The sequence below is a fragment of the Phoxinus phoxinus genome, assembly GCF_949152265.1.
Source record: "Phoxinus phoxinus genome assembly, chromosome: 13".
Classification (NCBI taxonomy): Eukaryota; Metazoa; Chordata; class Actinopteri; order Cypriniformes; family Leuciscidae; genus Phoxinus; species Phoxinus phoxinus.
In genome coordinates, this window is record NC_136888.1 from 517,156 (window position 1) to 540,939 (window position 23,784).

Sequence of the window (23,784 nt, forward strand, 5' to 3'; positions counted from 1 at the left end):
CGTCCTCGCGCTGTAGATGGAGTCTAGATATAGTCCGTTTCTCAATATGCGTTCTTGTCTGTACTTGTGTTCTTGTGTTCTTGTGGACTTGTGAAACGTCATCAGTCGCTGCCCAAGTACTGTCCCAAATCAAAAGTTCACATCTAGCCAAGTCCAGTTCAAATCCCCGGATGTGTTCTTGATCCGCCCCTTTTACCGAGGATGCATGTAGAGGTGACTTGTGCGGACTTGAGACAGACAGGTATCCCAGAATGCATCTCGTCCCACCAGCAAGCGTCAATGGCAGAGGAGAAAACCCGCGTAATATCAAAATACCACTGTTATCGTGTCACGAAATGTAATTCTAAGAGTGTTTCAGTCGAGAATGTAGTTGTTTAAAGCTCAAATCTGTGGTTTATTTATAAAGATAGCGCCTATTTGAAAAATGTATCTGACGTGTTCGGAGTTGTGAGATCCAGGCGATCACCGGGCGTTCAGCGCTCATTAACCCCGACTGGACCAGCTTTTCCTCGGCTAGTGGTTCTGATGTTTGCCGCTGGCTCTGGTGTCTCTAGTCTAGTGGTTAAACATGAGATATAATTCGTCTTGTGTATATCTAACGGGCGATCTTTGGTCTCATTAATCTATAATTTGTTCCATGGCAAATCGTTTTGGCTGAGGGCAAAGTGAAGTTTCATAATTTTATATATTTAGGCTATTTTAAACTGACTTATGTTTGACTGAATTGTTTGCTTTATTTATTTTTATTTACTTATACTTTTATACTGGATATCAGATCATTAAAACGGACATTTAACAAAAGAGTCAGGGTTGTGTAATTTTATTTTAGGCGATATATTTTAAAATATATATAATATTTTTTATATTTATTTTATTATACATTCTCTTCACTGTACATGTATAATAAAATAAAATAAAATGACACAACCCCATCTGTTTTTTAAATGTCAGTTTTAATGTTCAATAATGTTTAATATTTTTAAAATGAAAGCAAAAAGAAGCATTGTTGCGTTTTATTTCGTGTTGTTATGCAGTGAAGATAATCAATGTACACGTTGCCTGAACCACATTTGTGTGGCCATTTAATGTGTTTAAGATTTTTTTTTTAATGAAAAGAGGCAGAGTGTTGTTTTATACCATATTTCGTTTTATTGTTGCATAAAATATACATAAAGAGATAACCGGAGCCAGAGCGTGCTGAGTGACGCGATCAAGAACGCCGCTGTTCCATTTGCAGAATAACCGCGTCCTCTCGTCCTCGGGAGTTCGTTCTCCTATGTCGAACTTGGCAAGTCTGAACTACCAAGGACGCAAGTCCGAAGTTTGCGTACTTGGTATTGAGAAACGGCCATAGTCTTCATCCGGAGGGTGAGCAGGGTATGCAGACTCCAGGGTGGTGCCGGCAGCATGGGAGACCAGGGCGGAGCAGGCTGTGCTGACGGACAGGGCAGAGTCGGTTGTTCCGGTGGCGACTGCCGTTCGTGCGGCCAGGGAGGAGACAGCAGTTCGGGTGGCCAGGGCGGAGCCTGCATTTCTCGCGGCCAGGACAGATCGGCCTTCGTGGCCTTTCCGTGAGAGTCCTGCTTGGCCACTATGGCCGGGGACCTATAGCCGTAAGGTCCCGTAGGCGTAAACCACCCATGAATATTGAGTGTTTCACACCTGAGAGAGACAAAGACCCTCCCATAATGGCCCTATTAGGGGCTCTCAGGCACTATCATTATGAGGAACCTTGCACAAAGAATGAGGAGATTTTAAAAATAATGGCTTTTTGATTGTTTGGATTTATTTACAACACAACATAATCCAAAGATACACAACAAATGGCAAAAAAAGCACATTATTTAACACACTAAACTAAAGACAGAGACTTAACCAGTCACACACCTTTGTGCCATTCCTGAAACATAGTACATACCTGTCATTTCCAAGGTGTTTGCCTTTTCACTTTACCTCCTCATGCTCATGTTGAAGTCAGCAGGACTGGTACCTAAAAAAATAATAATAAAAAAAGCTGTGAACATGCTGATATCAAGAAGAAACTAGGGCTGCACGATTTTGGGAATACATTTTAGATTTGTTCTGCTTAAAATTGCTTTTTAAAATTTACAAAATACACACACACATATATTATATATATATAATGAACACCAGGTTTGTTGTGCCTTGTAGGCATATACGTGCAGGGCTGCATAAAATAATAATAACAATAACAATAGTATAGCAGGCATAGTTAAAAAGGAACACTACACTAGAGAAGAATATATTGATTATCATATGTTACTTCAAATGTTTACAATCGATATGACGTTATGAAATCAGATTGGAGTAAAAACCATGAAGCCTAATCATGTTTGGTGCATTTTGCTTATCAAACGCACGTCGTGCGACTGACTCAAACTCACAGCGCGTGCAGAGAACATTCACTGAAGCATCGAGCAACAGTTCAATGGCAATGTGAAGTTTATGCAACAATAACACTAATATAATTCAGAATTATTTCTTACCTTAAAATCGTTCTTGTCTTCAAATTGCGTTCTTCTTCTTCTGATGTAAATCCAGTAATCTCACAGCGTGTCTTCCAAACTCGACGAACAGCAGAGGACTGATGAAGTTTGTCGCTTTGTTGTTGAGGTAATGAGCGTGTTCGCGCGAACCATGGACAATTTGCATGTCAATATATTTTGCGCGTGTGGGTGTGGTCACATTAAAACTAATGAGCAAGCGTTAGAGAAACTGGATATCTTGTTGGTTTTATACAAATTACTTAAACAGAGAATATTTGTTTTCGTTTTGAATCAGATCATTCGACGGGACGAGACTCCGCAAGGGTGGTCTCGGGAAATGTAGTGAGGAGGTGGTGACCGTGACAATAACAAAGTAGTTGTTATCCAGTGACATGTTATCTCTAAACATGAAATATACAAAACTTTAAATATACATAATTATGAGCAGTTTACTATTTTGTGATGTATACACTTATGCAGTGATGGGAATAACGGCGTTATAAATAAACGGCATTACTAACAGCGTTATTTTTTTCAGTAACGAGTAATCTAACTAATTACTGTTTCCTCCGTAATAACGCAGTTACCGTTACTGACAATAAAATGCGCCGTTACTATAATTGAGTTCACTGAAGCGGTTTTCATCCGATCGGGCTCTTTTCTCCGCCATAGGAACTGCAAACTCTTTTCTCTGGTGTGTGTGTGTTTTTCGAGGCGCCGGACTGGACAAAAGCAAAGCGAACGTCGTCAGCGCGCGAGAGAGACCGAGTGTGATCCGTCCGAGAGCGCGCTCGACAGTTCGCGAGAGAGACCGAGTAGGCCTATGTCCGAGCATAATATAGTTTATCATCTGCAACGTTTTAATTAGTTTACATGGTTATAAAATAAAATTCCAAAATAACCTGCAGGGAACGTTCAAAGAAAACATCTTTGTTTGACCGGTTGTGAACACGTGCGGCAAACACGACTAGAATTTGGCTTAAATAACCTCTGATGATGACGTTCTCTGTAGGTTATACAAATAAACCCCCAAAATATTAGATTTTATTATTATTATTATTATTTATGTTTGTACATTGTTCAATATTATATTGAGAACACTTTTAGTTAAACTGTTTACATTTGTGAGGAAGAAAATACTTCAAGTAGGCTAGAATGTCTACCAGTTGTAAGTTTTATCATTTTAATTTGCACTACAAAGAGTGTATGTGTATGTACATTTCTTAAGAAGCATACCGGTAATTAGGGGCCAAGCACTGAAGGTGCGGGCACCTATTGTATCTGTTCCGGTTCTTATTCTTCTTTTTCTTTTTTTTCTTTTTCTTCCGACTGGGCGTCTATGGCAGCCTATAGAACCGTTTGCGGGAAACTTATGAAAATTGGCACAGTGATAGAAGACAGCCTGAACTATCACCATAGCAAATTTGGAGTCTCCAACTCATTCCCTCTAGCGCCACCAGCTGTCCAAAGTTTCACTCATGTTTATGCTAATAACTTTTGAACCACGAGGGCTAGAAACAAAATTCTTTTTTCCTCTGATTTCTGAGCTCATGACGATTCGACTGCACCCTATGACGTCATTTTCCGTCATAATAGTTTTCCCGCCATTTTGAATTTTCCAAAAAACCTACTTTTTCGAACTCCTCCTAGGCCGTTGCTCCGAATTTCACGAAAATTGAACCAGATCATCTCCAGACCATGACGACAAAAAGTTATGGAATTCAAGTTGATTGGTCAAACCGTTCACGAATACCGCGCAATTTAATTTTACGTTGCGCTTGCGAAAACAGACGTAAGACTGTATCTCCACAACGTTTTATCGGATTCAGACCAAATTTGGTACATGTCATCACAAGCATGACCTGAGGCTACATGCTGCGTTTCGGCACAGCGCCACCTACTGGTCTGGAGATATGAAGAATTTATGTTTTTGCTTATAACTTCTGAACGGTTTGTCCAAAAACCACAAAAGTGGTCTCGTTAGGTTCAGGGCGTCATACTGAGTTGACTGATATCCAATTTTCTCATATCGGCCATTTTGGCTGTCGGCCATTTTGAATTATGTGCTAAAATGCTGTATTTTATGAACGCATGAACGTATCGTTACGAAACTCAGTATGGGTCATCAGTACAAGGCCCTAAAGGTACTCAAAAGATTATGAGACAGCGCCACCTTTTGGTCAAAAGTTATAATGAAATTTCCAAAAATGCTAATAACTTTTGAATAAATTTGCCTATAGTAATGACACTGATCTCAATAGATTCCTTGGGTTATGCTGAAAACATAGATACCAATTTTGCCATAGTCAGTCAAACTTCCTGTCCGCCATCTTTATTTTGTTTTAAAACATACTTTTTCGAACTCCTCCTAGACCGAACGTCCGATTTTCACCAAAATCGGATCGTGTCATCTCCAGACCGTGCCGAGTAAAAGTTATGGATTTCGTGTTGATAGACAAAACCGTTTTTGTATACCGCAGTGTCAAAGTTGAGGCATGATGCCAAAATGACTATTCAGGCTTTATATCTGCAATGCCTTGACATATTGACATCAAACTTTGTATGTGTCATTTTCACTTCACTCTGACCACATCACATCAATTTTGTAACTACGCCACCTATTGGTCGAAAGTGATAATCCATTAAATCATATTTTTAGTTAATTTATGTGATTTTTCAGCCGTTTCGCCTAAATTCATCTTTAAATGTCTTCAATTGCTCCTTGCTGCAGTTGGTCTCACGCTCCCAGCCATGTTGGCATTTCTTGTCGTCTTCTTTGCGCTTGGCCCCGGTGATTGCTGCTTGCAGCTATATTTTATTTTTGGATTTGTTAGCCAGTTGTGGTCTGTGCAATAAATATTAAAAGTTCTAAACCATCAATGTTTTATAATAATAATTTGTTCTAGTGTCCATTTCATTCATTTAACATATTTAATATTGGGGGTATCCAAGATATTTCACATATTTAAATTTTTCTTTCTTTTTTTAAATTTTTTTTAAATAGTTACTTTGCCTGGTAATTAGTTACTTTTGTAATGATATAACTCAGTTATTAACTGAGTTACTTTTTGTGAGAAGTAACTAGTAACTATAACTAATTACTTTTTTTAAGTAACTTGACCAACACTGCACTTATGTTAGTTTTTATTATTTAGCTAGTTCTCGTCTGACACAGTAAATCATCAGCGTATCATCATGTCACACTTGACAGAAACAACATTTAATTTAACAAAAGAATTTATTGTACATTTCAATTTCAAGTGTCACAAAAGTGTATGAATGACATTCCAGTGGTGTGACGAAACATCTGTTAATCACACGCAGGTAATTAATCATGAGGCAGGAAGTGTTCCCTTTCGAGGGACGACACTTTGGGGAATGCCTCCAGCGTGACAGCGTCTGAAGCACGTGTGGAACTAGTCCAATCTCGATTGGTGTTGCGCCATGACGTCACATGTGACGCGTACACGGAAGCTACAAAGGAGAGCCAGCACACAACAGTGTTAGCCTTCTGCTCTTCAGCAAGCGTTCTGTTTTGCTCTTGTCAGTCTTATTTGGTGTTGTTTGTCCCATACTGAGCAAAGCATTTTATCTATTGAGAATAAAAAGAAAAGTAATGGCGAGTGAGAGGCATTATAAGCAGTGTACGTCTCCCTGTCCTAGATTCATCACGGATGGGGACACACACTCGCTCTGTGTTATGTGCCTCGGAGCAGAGCATGTACGGGCAGCACAATTGTTGTGACCAGGGCAATGGCCGAACTAAATATCGAGTAGCCATCTGAAAAGCAGGAAGCGACAGAAGCCTGGAGGAGTCTTCACAATATATCTCAGTGGGTCCTGTGTACGGTGGAAAGAGGCTACACGTCCACCGAGGTTCAGCGGGGTGGTGCACATGGCTGTCAATCCCGAGCAGGGTCGGATGAGTGTATTCCTCCTTGGGAGAGGGAGACTTCATAGTCCCCAAGAAGGATGGAGGGCTGCGACCCATTATAGAGTGCTTAATCGTTCGCTGAGGAGATTAAGGTTCGAAATGTGAACTATATCATTGTGAGTCAGATCAGGTCCGATGACTGGTTAATCACAATAGATCTCAAGGACGCGTATTTCCATATCGATCCTTCCTCAACACAGGAAGTTCCTGGGGTTCGCTTTCAGGGGAAAAGTGTACCAATACCAGGTTCTTCCGTTCGGCCTAGCGTTGTTGAGACTCAATGTCAAGTAGAGTTCAGTCTCCCCAACAGAGATCTACGTTCCTGGGGGTAGTGTGGGACTCAACTGTGATGCGGGCACAGCAGTCTCCAGCTTGTATAGAGACTACCTTGACAACACAGAGTTGAATTGAACGCCCATGAACTTGGGTGGGCACCGGTCGAACTGAATCGCATAGCCGAGTCTGATGGTACGGAGGAACCAGCTGGACGGGCTGGGAAGCCCTAGCCAGGCTCCCAGAGAAGAACCAGGGGGACCAGAGGCACCACAGACGTACCTGCAGTGGGGCAGCGAGGTGGAAGACAGGAACTCGACTCGGAAAGCATAGTGGCCCAATGCGGGGTCTGAGTGTGCAACACTTACCTGTTTCCTCGATCGGCAGGGGATGCGTGAGAAGGCATACCCGGGTTCTTGAACCACACCAGGCTGCTGGCTGGCGAATGCAGGAAATCATTCGTCGAGTGGCTGTGGGCTGGCATTTCCTAGGCCGACCACTCCAAACCGAGCGACAAGTTCAAGCCATCACCTGGCTCCTTGGGTGGTAGGAGGCAGAGGCCTTCATCGAGCCCGATCTGTATTTAAAGCTGCCAATGTTTTGTCTGGATTCTGGTTATCGCGGGAGGAGAGCACTGGGGAATCCCCTTGCTGCAGGGAGAGCGAGTCACGTGGGATATCGCCAGAATGAGCCTCACTTAGTCCCGTAACCCCAACCCACGCGACTTCATTGCTTCTTGCTCAGGCTCTGAGAGGGAGGGAACAGTGGAGAACGAGGGGCAGAGCCGCTTTCCTCAGAAAAGCGACTTGCAAGCGCAGGAGCGCAAAGGAGTTTTCCCATTTTCTGGTGACGCAATACAAGTGAACCGTATTGATAGGGAACCTATGACTTCAGAAGGAATCTTTTGGTTTGTGTCTTTTCTTTTTTTTAAGCTTGAATGCCTCAGTTACCAATTATTGTATATGTGTGAAAAATAGTCTTCAAAATTTGTCCTGTTCACAGAAGAAAGAAAGCTGTATATAGGTTTGGAATAATGACAGAATTTTTTCTTAATTGCTTTATTTTTCTTATTCCTTAAATGTATATCCTGATTGGTGGGACTCGCACTATTTTATCTGTAAAAGGACGATTGGATGGAAACACTAGAGACAGCAAAACTCTTTTTCATTGAAATTCAGTTCGTCGATAACAAAACAGTGTAAGAACTGGATAGAAACGTGATGTCATCATTTCTAGGTCATTATTAGTTGTCTTGGTTTGTAATTAGTTCTCACCTGTCCTGGTCCATTAATGTCCTCCGACCGCAGTGAAGTCCTCTGTTCCTTCTGTACATGGACATTATAACTTTGTGTTAATGTCGTAGTAGTGCAGTGTTCCTCATTAATGTTACACTCATTGCTTATGGGCAATATTTCAGAGTTGTTGAAACAAAATGGCAAAAAGTCCCATCAGGATTTAATTTATAGTTAATAAAGGCCTTTTTCCATCATTTATTGATAAATCAGGGCTCAACTACAGGATTATTGTGTGTTTGGAACAGAGACACGTCGGTTGGTGCTTTAATTCCCAGATATTTTTGTCCTCAATCAATGGCCATAATTTACGCTTGTAGATTTGATGTACATTTTATCAGGAAGGGCATCAACATAATCTTTAAAAGTATAAAGCAAGATCATATGAAGCAAGCTCCTCCTTAGCAGTTCTTCACAGACCACACACACACACACACACACGCACGCACGCACGCACACACGCACGCACGCACGCACGCACGCAGGCACACACACACGCACGCACGCACGCACGCACACACACTCTCTCTCTCTCTCTCTCTCACACACACACACACACACACGCACGCACACACCCCACACACACACCACACACACACACACACACACACACACACACACACACACACTCTCTCTCTCTCTCTCTCTCTCTCTCACACACACACACACACACACACACGCACGCACACACCCCACAGACACACCACACACACACACACACACACACACTCTCTCTCTCTCTCTCTCACACACACACACACACACGCACGCACACACCCCACAGACACACCACACACACACACACACACACACACACACACACGCACGCACACACCCCACACACACACCACACACACACACACACACTCTCTCTCTCTCTCTCTCTCTCTCACACACACACACACACACACACGCACGCACACACCCCACAGACACACCACACACACACACACACACACACACTCTCTCTCTCTCTCTCACACACACACACACACACACACACACACACACGCACGCACACACCCCACAGACACACCACACACACACACACACACACACACACACACTCTCTCTCTCTCTCTCTCTCTCTCTCACACACACACACACGCACACACACCCCACAGACACACCACACACACACACAGACACAGACGCACACACACACACACACACACACACACACGGCATAAGAGCGATCAGACATCCTCATCAACAACTCATTTCCAGGTAAAATATTTTATGCATCAATTGACATCTATAGTTTATTATATTACTGGTGAGTCTGAGTTAGGGTTGCCACCTTCAGTGTGGCAAAATAAGGGACACCCATTCACCCCCCCCCCCCCCCCCAATGCTCAACTTTGACATAGTCATTTTTATTGTTATAATTGTGATTTCATAATATGTAGATATGAATCCAACTAAAAGCTATTGAAAATATGTATTTTAGTCGAATAGCAAATGGTGTAGCTCTGCAGCCATCGACTAAAGTGATAATTTCTTTACTTTTAAAACGGCATTTTCCAAAAGATGGGCAAAAATCTTACACTAAACCATGTCAAATTATCCATATCCATGAACGTTAGAAATGTGGGTCTTTTATAAAGTGAATTTAACTTTTTTTTTTTACTGTTTTTGTTTAAAAAATATTTATTTATATAGCCTAAAGTAAAAAAAAATATAATAAATCCTCCTAAAACTATAAATCCTAAAAAAAACCTATTATGTTTCAAAATTACATTTTGTTGAAACAACACAAGTGTGACTTTTCCCCCCCACACTAACATAAAAAACAGATATTATTTTTTTATAAATTATTTACAGATTATACTTTTTTTTTTTGTAGATGTAGAAAGTGTTGTCAACCGTGCAAAGTCTCACATCATTTGGACAAATATAATGTTTTATTTATTTCAGCAAACGTCATTTGGGGTCGAAAAGACCCGAACAGCGCACGAGGGGTTAAAAAGCGTGCAGGTTTACAGCGCATGTTCACGAGACTCAGTCGCTATAGAAACAAAGACGCTAAAATGCAATCACGCAATGAGCTTCTCTACTACGAAATTGATTTCTTTATATTTGCTATTAGTATTATCCATACTGCAAAATCCTTATGTTTTTATTCAACTATATGTGGGCCTAATGTAAAATACGGGACAAATCGCGTCCCTTATTGATTTGATACGGGACGCATCATCTTACTTGTAAATACGGGACGATTCCGTATTTTAAGGGACGGGTGGCAACCCTAGTCTGAGTGTAAACTGTTGTTCATTTATTGTTATACTTTGGCACAGAAAATTAAACTAGTTTTGGATTTGTTTGGACATTAGGCTACAAAATATACAATCATGTAAAATATTGTGAGCGAGTCAATTAGAATGCTGTGATCTTTCGGAGGAGAGTAAGACGTCTATAAGCTAACGTTAGCCTTAGCAAAGCTAGCATCTCGGTTTTATCAGTCACTCTGGACAAGGGCATCAGATAATGCTTTAATCATAAATACTGTACATGAGACACAGACAATAAAGCAATCTTGAGTGAGTTGTGAACGCTTCATTACAGGTGAAAACTTTCCAGACTTTTAAACTTTTAAAATGGAAGCCAGCAAGACCATCTCCACTGATAAAGCTACAGTGGTCATCCAGGTAAACCCACAGGTGACACAGAACATTGTGAGCGGAGATATAGATCACCTCAACTATTACCATGTGAATATAGATCTCCTAAACTATTACCATGTGAATATAGATCTCCTAAACTATTACCATGTGAATATAGATCACCTCAACTATTACCATGTGAATATAGATCACCTCAACTATTAGCATGTGAATATAGATCATCTAAACTATTACCATGTGAATATAGATCTCCTAAACTATTACCATGTGAATATAGATCACCTCAACTATTACCATGTGAATATAGATCACCTCAACTATTACCATGTGAATATAGATCACCTCAACTATTAGCATGTGAATATAGATCACCTCAACTATTAGCATGTGAATATAGATCACCTCAACTATTAGCATGTGAATATAGATCACCTCAACTATTACCATGTGAATATAGATCACCTCAACTATTACCATGTGAATATAGATCACCTAAACTATTACCATGTGAATATAGATCACCTAAACTATTACCATGTGAATATAGATCACCTCAACTATTACCATGTGAATATAGATCACCTAAACTATTACCATGTGAATATAGATCACCTCAACTATTACCATGTGAATATAGATCACCTCAACTATTAGCATGTGAATATAGATCACCTAAACTATTACCATGTGAATATAGATCACCTCAACTATTAGCATGTGAATATAGATCACCTAAACTATTACCATGTGAATATAGATCACCTCAACTATTACCATGTGCATATAGATCACCTAAACTATTACCATGTGAATATAGATCTCCTAAACTATTACTATGTGAATATAGATCACCTCAACTATTACCATGTGAATATAGATTACCTCAACTATTACCATGTGAATATAGATCACCTCAACTATTACCATGTGAATATAGATCACCTCAACTATTACCATGTGAATATAGATCACCTAAACTATTACCATGTGAATATAGATTACCTCAACTATTACCATGTGAATATAGATCACCTCAACTATTACCATGTGAATATAGATCACCTAAACTATTACCATGTGAATATAGATCACCTAAACTATTACCATGTGAATATAGATCACCTAAACTATTACCATGTGAATATAGATCACCTCAACTATTACCATGTGAATATAGATCACCTAAACTATTACCATGTGAATATAGATCACCTCAACTATTACCATGTGAATATAGATCACCTAAACTATTACCATGTGAATATAGATCACCTCAACTATTACCATGTGAATATAGATCACCTCAACTATTACCATGTGAATATAGATCACCTAAACTATTACCATGTGAATATAGATCACCTAAACTATTAGCATGTGAATATAGATCACCTCAACTATTACCATGTGAATATAGATCACCTAAACTATTAGCATGTGAATATAGATCACCTCAACTATTACCATGTGAATATAGATTACCTCAACTATTACCATGTGAATATAGATCACCTAAACTATTAGCATGTGAATATAGATCACCTCAACTATTACCATGTGAATATAGATCACCTAAACTATTAGCATGTGAATATAGATCACCTCAACTATTACCATGTGAATATAGATCACCTAAACTATTACCATGTGAATATAGATCACCTCAACTATTACCATGTGAATATAGATCACCTAAACTATTAGCATGTGAATATAGATCATCTAAACTATTAGCATGTGAATATAGATCACCTCAACTATTACCATGTGAATATAGATCACCTCAACTATTACCATGTGAATATAGATCACCTAAACTATTAGCATGTGAATATAGATCACCTCAACTATTAGCATGTGAATATAGATCACCTCAACTATTAGCATGTGAATATAGATCACCTCAACTATTACCATGTGAATATAGATCACCTAAACTATTACCATGTGCATATAGATCACCTAAACTATTACCATGTGAATATAGATCACCTCAACTATTACCATGTGAATATAGATCACCTCAACTATTACCATGTGAATATAGATCACCTCAACTATTACCATGTGAATATAGATCACCTAAACTATTACCATGTGAATATAGATCACCTCAACTATTACCATGTGAATATAGATCACCTAAACTATTACCATGTGCATATAGATCACCTAAACTATTACCATGTGAATATAGATCACCTCAACTATTACCATGTGAATATAGATCACCTCAACTATTACCATGTGAATATAGATCACCTCAACTATTACCATGTGAATATAGATCACCTAAACTATTACCATGTGCATATAGATCACCTAAACTATTACCATGTGAATATAGATCACCTCAACTATTACCATGTGAATATAGATCACCTCAACTATTACCATGTGAATATAGATCACCTCAACTATTACCATGTGAATATAGATCACCTAAACTATTACCATGTGAATATAGATCACCTCAACTATTACCATGTGAATATAGATCACCTCAACTATTACCATGTGAATATAGATCACCTAAACTATTACCATGTGAATATAGATCACCTCAACTATTACCATGTGAATATAGATCACCTCAACTATTACCATGTGAATATAGATCACCTCAACTATTACCATGTGAATATAGATCACCTAAACATTACCATGTGAATATAGATCACCTCAACTATTACCATGTGAATATAGATCACCTCAACTATTACCATGTGCATATAGATCACCTAAACTATTACCATGTGAATATAGATCTCCTCAACTATTACCATGTGAATATAGATCACCTCAACTATTACCATGTGAATATAGATCACCTAAACTATTACCATGTGAATATAGATCACCTAAACTATTACCATGTGAATATAGATCACCTCAACTATTACCATGTGAATATAGATCACCTCAACTATTACCATGTGAATATAGATCACCTAAACATTACCATGTGAATATAGATCACCTCAACTATTACCATGTGAATATAGATCACCTCAACTATTACCATGTGAATATAGATCTCCTCAACTATTACCATGTGAATATAGATCACCTCAACTATTACCATGTGAATATAGATCACCTCAACTATTACCATGTGAATATAGATCTCCTCAACTATTACCATGTGAATATAGATCTCCTCAACTATTACCATGTGAATATAGATCACCTCAACTATTACCATGTGAATATAGATCACCTAAACTATTACCATGTGAATATAGATCACCTAAACTATTACCATGTGAATATAGATCACCTCAACTATTACCATGTGAATATAGATCACCTCAACTATTACCATGTGAATATAGATCACCTAAACTATTACCATGTGAATATAGATCACCTCAACTATTACCATGTGAATATAGATCACCTCAACTATTACCATGTGAATATAGATCACCTCAACTATTACCATGTGAATATAGATCACCTCAACTATTACCATGTGAATATAGATCACCTCAACTATTACCATGTGCATATAGATCACCTAAACTATTACCATGTGAATATAGATCTCCTCAACTATTACCATGTGAATATAGATCACCTCAACTATTACCATGTGAATATAGATCACCTAAACTATTACCATGTGAATATAGATCACCTAAACTATTACCATGTGAATATAGATCACCTCAACTATTACCATGTGAATATAGATCACCTCAACTATTACCATGTGAATATAGATCACCTAAACATTACCATGTGAATATAGATCACCTCAACTATTACCATGTGCATATAGATCACCTAAACTATTACCATGTGAATATAGATCTCCTCAACTATTACCATGTGAATATAGATCACCTCAACTATTACCATGTGAATATAGATCACCTCAACTATTACCATGTGAATATAGATCACCTCAACTATTACCATGTGAATATAGATCACCTCAACTATTACCATGTGAATATAGATCACCTAAACTATTACCATGTGAATATAGATCACCTCAACTATTACCATGTGAATATAGATCACCTCAACTATTACCATGTGAATATAGATCACCTCAACTATTACCATGTGAATATAGATCACCTAAACATTACCATGTGAATATAGATCACCTCAACTATTACCATGTGAATATAGATCACCTCAACTATTACCATGTGCATATAGATCACCTAAACTATTACCATGTGAATATAGATCTCCTCAACTATTACCATGTGAATATAGATCACCTCAACTATTACCATGTGAATATAGATCACCTCAACTATTACCATGTGAATATAGATCACCTCAAAGAGGGTTAAGGCCTTTTTCCATCATTTATTGATAAATCAGGGCTCAACTACAGGATTATTGTGTGTTTGGAACTGAGACACGTCTGTTGGTGCTTTAATTCCCAGACATTTCTGTCCTCAATCAATGGCCATAATTTACGCTTGTAGATTTGATATATGTACATTTTATCAGGAAGGGCATCAACATAATCTTTAAAAGTATAAAGCAAGATCATATGAAGCAAGCTCCTCCTTAGCAGTTCTTCACAGACCACACACACACACACACACACGCACGCACGCACGCACACACACACACACACACACACACACACACACACTCTCTCTCTCTCTCTCTCACACACACACACACACACACACACGCACGCACGCACGCACGCACACACACACACACACACACACTCTCTCTCTCTCACACACACACACACGCACGCACGCACACACGCATGCACGCACGCACGCACGCACGCACACACACACACACACACACACACACAGACACAGACGCACACACACACACACACACACACACGGCATAAGAGCGATCAGACATCCTCATCAACAACTCATTTCCAGGTAAAATATTTTATGCATCAATTGACATCTATAGTTTATTATATTACTGGTGAGTCTGAGTGTAAACTGTTGTTCATTTATTGTTATACTTTGGCACATAAAATTAAATTAGTTTTGGATTTGTTTGAACATTAGGCTACAAAATATACAATCATGTAAAATATTGAAATCTATAAGCTAACGTTAGCCTTAGCAAAGCTAGCATCTCGGTTTTATCAGTCACTCTGGACAAGGGCATCAGATAATGCTTTAATCATAAATACTGTACATGAGACACAGACAATAAAGCAATCTTGAGTGAGTTGTGAACGCTTCATTACAGGTGAAAACTTTCCTAAAATGGAAGCCAGCAAGACCATCTCCACTGATAAAGCTACAGTGGTCATCCAAGTAAACCCACAGGTGACACAGAACATTGTGAGCGGAGATGATGGACAGGAGACCAGAGGAGCGCAGCACAACACGGCTCTCACTGGGTTTCTCGAAGCACAACCAAAGGCACTGGGGGTAATGCATTTAAGGATGAATTATAATTATATTCTGGGAATCTTTTGAGTGTCTAATTTTCTTCTGTGAAAAACAGAAAATATGCGTCTCTATCGCACACATGGGTTTATCGTGTATTTGATACGCATCGGTTTGGTCTAAAAAATAATTCAGGGGCTTTGTTAATATCACAGTAATAATTAACTTTATTAACTTAATAAAATCTCTGAATATCATTTAGTTGATGGTTTGAGTTGAACATACTAAAATAATTGACTAAAAATCCAACAGTTAATTTTGTCTAAAATGTACAGTTATATATAAGTTTTTTTTTACTAAAATAATTTAGTATTTGACTAACAATTATTTATTTTAAATAAACTTAATATATTTGTGAAAATTTCTATAAAAATATTTGAGAATGGAGAATTAAACTGATCTGTTTTTCAGTATTATTAATATATTTAACACACACTTAAGAAATTGAGTAAGTTAACTCAATTAAAACCCCACCCCATATGCTGTACAGTAGGTAGTCAACCAGAATGCCTATTACCGCCGCACCAGCCGCCACGGCAAAACTACCGCAGTAAAAATAATCCAGTCGCATTTCAAAGTCATTCGCGAAATGACCGCCAGGTGGCGCAGAGGGACGTTGTGCAAAACAGCTATTGCCGTATTTTGAAATTTAAGCGGGGTTAATGTCAATTAACAGTAAGGATGAAATACTAGAACATTTTTTTAGGACAGAAAAATAGAATCATAATTTAAAAATAGAGACGAGAACAATATAGGCTTTATTTCATATTGTTGCCTAGACGTCGGTGGGCGACATAAGCATATTGCCCGTTGGGAGCAACGTGATAAAAATAATAATAATAATAATAACAAAAATAACAAACAAAATAAATAAGGTGCAATGAAGCTGATTATTTTTTACTATTCTATTGAGGAATGAGACGAATGAAGCGCTTCTGTGGAGAACACACACTGGAGAAACCTACGATTGGGCATTTCTCAGTGAGTAAATTAATATAAACTATAAAGAGTTTTTTGGTTGCTAGCCTATAAAGAGTTTGTAAAACATGGCTCTGTTACGAGAGATACTCTCGTACTGCGTTGTTGTAGCAACGCATTGGGGAAAATCCTTTTCCACGAGAATACTGAAGCAAAAAATTATCCTTAATTTTGTATCAATGTAAAACGCATTGCCACAGCATACAGACCTAGGCGAGACAGCTCGCGCGCCTATTGGCTGCTGTGCGGCAAATGCTTAAGCCAATCGAGCGAGCCCTTGAGTGACGTCACACCCAATGAGGGCGCTTCGCGCCCTCCTGCGTCACGTCCCGCCGAAACGGGCGTGGCTTAGGGCTATATATTTCGCTCACTGGCTTATGAACTCTGATTTTTAATCCTTCAGCGAAGACACCTCATCGCTGATCCGAGGAAGAAGCTGCGCCGTCGAGAGAGCACTTCAGCGGGAGAGGACGTGAAGCCGCTGGCACCGCCGCCTTCTTCGCCTTCCAGCTGCGCGTTCCGGCGCTTATATCCTTTTGCCTCCTATTTGAGTGTGTGTGAGTTCGCCGGCGCGACTCACACTTTTTTCCTGTATCTGAAGCGCGTCTTCTCCGAAGATGCCTTCCTGCGACGGGGACCGTCATGTTATATGCGCTTCCTGCCTGGGTGAGCAACACGCGTCTATCGCTTTGCGGACTCGTCTGGCATCGTTCGAGGAGCCCGTGTTTTCCGCTGTTGTGCCGTGCCGTAAAAAGCGCCGTGTACAGCGGAACCCTGAACCATCCCCTAGCCGCCAAAGTTCGCTGGTGCGCCCGCGAACTATTTCCCCGGCTTCTTCAGCATCGATCCCCGACAGACAGCGACCGCAGATTGCCGCCGCTTCCGTCGACGACATCGACGAGATCGACGCCATGCTGAGGTATGAGGACTCGTGCTCTGTTTTGGCGTCTGGCAGCGAGGATTGGGCGAGCTCTGCGGACCTCGCGCCCCCTGCCCCCGCGACCAAAGGAAAGAGAGCGAGCATCGAGGCGGAGCTCATCTGAGCTTCACGAGGAGGTCGCGAGAGCTTGGACTTCCCCGTTCTCCACGAGGACGAGGTCACCTGTTTCCTTAGCGTTCTCCGAAGTTGACGGCGCTAAGAACAGAGGCTACCTTTCCCTCCCGCCGGTCGAAGAGCCTATCGTGGCCCACTTATGCCCGCCCTCCGCTGGACGGCGAGCTAAGATGGCGCTGCCCTCAAAGGCTTGCCGCACGACGTCATCCCTGCTCCATCGCGCTTATGCCGCCAACGGACAGGCCGCGTCAGCGCTGCACTCCATGGCGACGCTGCAGATTTTCCAGGCCGATCTCCTCCACAAGCTGGATGAGAACGGGCCCGATGCGATCTGCGTGGCGGATCTGAGAAGCGCTACAGACCTGGCTCTTCGCGCTTCGAAGTCTGCGGCGGACTCCATCGGACGGAGTATGGCGGCGCTCACCGTGTCTGAGAGGCACCTCTGGCTCACGCTCTCAGACATGCCAGAAGCGGAGCGGACCGCGTTCCTCGACGCCCCGCTCTCCCCTGCTGGCCTCTTCGGGACATCGGTGAAGGACTTCACCGACAGGTATGCGGAGGTGCAGAAGGCGACCCAGGCGATGAAGCACTTCCTGCCGAAGCGCTCCAACTCAGCAGCAGGCCGTGCGAAACCGCCTGCTCAGAGTTCACAGCCCAGACCGCCGCCCAGCTCCTCTTCTCAACGCCGCCAGACGCAGAGCTCGAGACCGCGCTCTCGCTCTTCCGGTCGCCGCCCCGCGCCGCGTGGCCCGCGACAGAAGGTAGCGTTGAAGCCCGAGCCCCCGAAGACATCCTAGCACTGCTAGGGAAGCGTCAGTGTTCAAGTCCCGCTGTGGCCGGACCCTCACCGAAGCTCACCGCTCGTTCAGTCCCAAGCGAAGTGACTGTGCCAGCGATCATTGCAGCCAACAGGCGCGTCTCACTGGCCACTTGCCTGCACACAACAGCCGCTTTCACGGCTACCCAGATAAATCCATTAAAGAGTGCATTTTCTGGTGTCCCGGCCACGGCCGATGGTGTTTCTTGTTTAGTAAGACTGCCCGCTGTAATGTGCCCATCCCTACACACAAACACGGCCCCACACACAGGGCCCGCGCACATAAAATTGACCCAGTTCGCGTTAAAAGTAGCACATGTGCCCACTACCCAGTGCCAACTAATGCTACCTCCTGCTCATCGCACGGTTTCTGTAAAAACGAAACCTGCGTGCAGGCGCTCCGCTCCGGCGAGCGATGCTATAAAGGTGGTAAACGTGCCCGGTCCCCAGTGCCCGCTTCCCCACACAAGCATCACGGTTCCTACGGAGCCCGTCCAGCCCTCCCTCTCCCGCCTAAATGCTGTCGAGGGGTCGAGCGCGGACAATCTGCCCGCTATCATCAGCGCGGCCCCGGCCTCAGATGTTGCGAGCGAGACATTTCTGTCGCAGCTCACGAAAGCCGCTGTATCGCGAGTCGATCAGAGCGCGCTTTTCACTCAGCCCCTAGCTACTCGTGCAGATACATGGGAAAAGCTTCCCGGGGTTTCAAAATGGGTGATAAACATCATAAAAGAAGGCTATTCGCTACAGTTTCGCAGACGCCCTCGCCGCCACGCGGCGCGCGTCGAGACTTCGGTAGATTCGAATGTAGCACACCTACTTCGAGCCGAAATTCAGAAACTTCTGAGAAAAAGGGCTATCGAACCTTTATCTCAGGCTCAGAGCGAAGGGGGGCTATACAGCAGATACTTCCTGGTACCCAAGAAAGACGGGGGCCTCAGACCCATACTAGATCTGAGGCAGCTGAACAGAGCGCTTGTGAAACGCCAGTTCAGAATGCTAACGACCAGAAAAATCCTCGCGCATGTTCGCCAAGGAGACTGGTTCGTGTCAGTAGATCTAAAGGACGCGTATTTTCAAATACAGATTGCGTCACGTCACAGGCGATTTTTGAGATTCGCCTTCGAGGGCCAGGCATACCAGTACAAGGTCCTGCCGTTCGGCTTGTCTCTAGCACCCCGTACATTTACGAAGTGCATGGACGCAGCACTCGCTCCCCTCAAACTGCAGGGTGTTCGAGTACTGAACTATTTGGACGATTGGCTCATTCTAGCCCAATCTCATTTAGAGATAGTGGCGCACAGGGCCCTGCTGCTGAGTCACCTCGAGAATCTCGGTCTCACAGTAAACTGGGAAAAGAGTTCGCTATCCCCCAGACAGAATATTTCTTTTCTGGGACTGGAACTGAACTCGCTGCCAATGACAGCGCAGCTGTCACAACAGCGCGCGCTGCGCATTCAGCGCACAGTCAGCTCATTTCGCTGCGGCGCTGTTCTCCCTCTAAAGAGCTTTCAGAAAATGCTAGGTCTGATGGCCTCAGCATCATCAGTACTCCAGCTGGGCCTGCTGCGCATGCGCCCGCTGCAGATATGGCTCAAGGGGAGGGTGCCCTGCTAAGCATGGGCCACCGGTCGGCTTCGCCTCAAGGTCGATCAAGCTTGCGTTGCAGCTTTGAAACCTTGGAAGTCAAAAGACTGGTACCTGTCAGGTGTAAGCCTAGGGACTTCTTCGAGTCTGAGGGGGGTGTCTACGGACCAATGCAGGATGGGGAGCGCTGCTCGAGGGCAGACCGCTGTTTGGCCTTTGGTCAGAGCGAGAGAAGCTCTTCCACATAAACTGCCTCGAGATGATAGCAGTGTGCAAAGCGCTCACTCGCTTTCGTCCCCTGATTGTGGGCTGCCATGTACTGATACGTTCAGACAGCATGTCAGTGGTGTCATACATAAATCGCCAGGGCGGCCTCAGGTCCCTGTCATTATACAGGCTGACCAAACGCCTTCTGGTATGGGTGCGCTGCAACCTCCTTTCACTAAGGGCGGCGCACGTGCCAGGGCACCTGAATGTTGGACCAGATGTACTGTCCAGGAACCGCGTTCCGGCAGGAGAATGGTCATTACACCCACACACAGTACAACTGTTGTGGAAGAGATTCGGCAGAGCGGAAGTAGACCTCTTTGCGTCTCCGGAAAACGCTCACTGTCCGGAATTTTACTCAAAAAGCAGGGACGCACTGGCTCATCAGTGGCCGCGCCGCCCGCTGTATGCTTTTCCCCCTGTCTCCCTCCTGACCCAAGTGGTGGAGAGGATCAGGGAGGGAGGATGCTCAGTGCTGCTGATAGCTCCGCTGAGGTTAAATCAACCCTGGTTCCCAGCTGTGATGCAGTTAGCCAGCACCGCCCCGTGGCCAGTGCCTCTGAGGAGGGATCTCCTTTCTCAAGCAAATGGTTCGATTTGGCATCCTAACCCGGAACTATGGTCCCTTCATGTGTGGGCCATCAACGGGTATCCACTGACCTCCCTCAGGGAGTGCTAAACACGATCACACAAGCTAGAGCTCCGTCTACGCGACGGCTCTATGCGTCTAAATTGTCTGTTTTTTCTGGCTGGTGCACGTCTCGTGGCGTGTCACCCCCAGACTGCGGAGTGACAGAGGTTTTGTCCTTCTTACAATAGCTGTTGGATAGCGGGAGATCCCCTTCCACACTCAAAGTATATGTGGCGGCTATAGCGGCTTTTTCTGAAACCGCACACGGCCAGTCCATAGGAAGGAACGATTCAGTCATTCGGTTCCTTAAAGGAGCTAGGAGACTTAATCCGCCCAGACCTCCCACAGTTCCCATTTGGGACCTTTCCACGGTGCTGGACGCCATGAAGGGTCATCCTTTTGAGCCTCTTCAGGAGATTGATATGAAACACCTGTCGCTCAAGACGGTGTTTCTCCTGGCTCTCGCTTCAGTGAAGCGCGTTGGGGACTTGCACGCGCTCTCTGTGAGCGCGTCGTGCATGGAATTTGGGCCTAATGACTCCAGAGTCGTGCTCAAACCTAAGCATGGTTACGTTCCAAAATCCCTAAACACACCGTTTAGGGCGCAGGTTATTTCCCTGTCTGCCCTTCCGGTCACCGGGGACAATACGGACGATAATTTTCTCTGCCCAGTGAGGGCATTGAGAGCTTACGTGTCGCGCTCGTCTGTTTGTTTTCAGACAGACGGAGCAGCTTTTTGTTTAGTTTAGTGGGCGTCTCAAGGGACTGGCCACTTCGAAGCAGAGCCTATCCAGATGGATAGTAGACGCGATAGCTTTAGCGTACGCATCCAAAGGCATTCAGTGCCCTTTGGGTGTTAGAGCGCACTCCACGAGAAGTATGGCTTCTTCGTGGGCTTAGTTGAGTGGGATTGCCTTACAGGATATTTGTATGGCGGCAGGCTGGACCTCACCGTCTACATTTATCAGGTTTTACAACCTCGAGGTGCCCGCCTTACAGGCCAGGATTTTATCGGTTTAATTAACCGTGTTTGTATTAGACTGAGATTTTCAGTCACCATTTTATGGCATTGTTATGCTGATCTGCTATGTGCAGTCAATTTTGTGAGAGATGGTGGTTAGAACCCACCTCTTTCAGGATTCTCTGTGAGTCCTACAGGTGATTATGTACTGTATGAACCCCAGCTCAGTGCTCTGGGTCTATGGTGTCGGATCACTGCATACACGGCGTCTTACAGGGTGTTCCCCAATGCGTTGCTACGACAACGCAGTACGAGAGTATCTCTCGTAAGAGAACATACTCGGTTACTTGTGTAACCTCGGTTCTCTCTAGAGAGAGGAACGAGTACTGCGTTTCTTGCCGTGTATGCGCTCTGGTTGTTTCGCTTTAAAAATCAGAGTTCATAAGCCCTCATTGGGTGTGACTTCACTCAAGGGCTCGCTCGATTGGCTTAAGCATTTGCCGCACAGCAGCCAATAGGCGCGCGAGCTGTCTCGCCTAGGTCTGTATGCTGTGGCAATGCGCTTTACATTGATACAAAATTAAGGATAATTTTTTGCTTCAGTATTCTCGTGGAAAAGGATTTTCCCCAATGCGTTGCTACGACAACGCAGTACTCGTTCCTCTCTCTAGAGAGAACCGAGGTTACGTTAGTAACCGAGTACGTTTTAAGCAAGGTGCGATATGCCAGGGGGACGGGGATTTCCTTCTGGTCTAAACATCCCTGCTTCTGCTGAATTATTTTAATCCCCCCTCCCTCCACAGTAATCAATGCTATAAATTACTTCACCAATAGACCATTTAAAATATATATAATGTAAAGATATGCAACAGGCACGTTTAAACGGCAAAGAATAAAATCAGAACCAGTTTCAGTTACGTTCATGGTTCCAGTGGCCTTAACCCTCTGGGGTCTGAGGTGTTTTCTGGGTCCTGGAGGTGTTCTGACATGCTCTAACATTTGTGCTTATTTCTGTTACTTGTGATATTTTCATGGCTAAAGTCTTATTACACTGCATTCAGCACAAACTCTGCTACAATAATATGTCAGCAGCATGTATGTAAAAGTTTGTAGTTTTGAGATAATATCATTTATGCGTGGTTTGTGAAAATGACACAAAAAAAGTCACTGAAATAAGGTTATGAAACCCAAACTTATTATTTCTACACAATACTTTTAAAAATTGTATCACGTAGCCTAGAATATTTGCTCCAAACCTATGTGAAAATCACCTTGACTACTCATTCAGATAAGACAATATATTGATTTAAAATTTGTAAGACAAGTCTTGTGTAAGAAAGCTTTATGCGAGTAGGCGTAAACCACCCATGAATATTTAGTGTTTTACACCTGAGAGAGACAAAGAGCCTCCCATAATGGCCCTATTAGGAGCTCTCAGGGCCTATGAGGAACTG

General features: G+C 42.7%; 1 protein-coding gene across 1 annotated transcript in view; it reads left to right on the forward strand.

The window, feature by feature from the left end:
- Positions 1-15,406: 15,406 nt before the first annotated feature.
- LOC307009491 (membrane-spanning 4-domains subfamily A member 15-like) overlaps positions 15,407-23,784 on the forward strand; it is a gene marked incomplete at its 3' end in the record, with an annotated part of 53,669 nt that continues 45,291 nt past the window's right edge. Inside the window, exons 1-2 of the mRNA XM_079633283.1 lie at positions 15,407-15,510; positions 15,833-16,017. Coding sequence (XP_079489409.1) covers positions 15,850-16,017 — 168 coding nt within the window. The 5' untranslated portion in view covers positions 15,407-15,510; positions 15,833-15,849. The remainder of the gene's footprint in view (positions 15,511-15,832; positions 16,018-23,784) is intronic.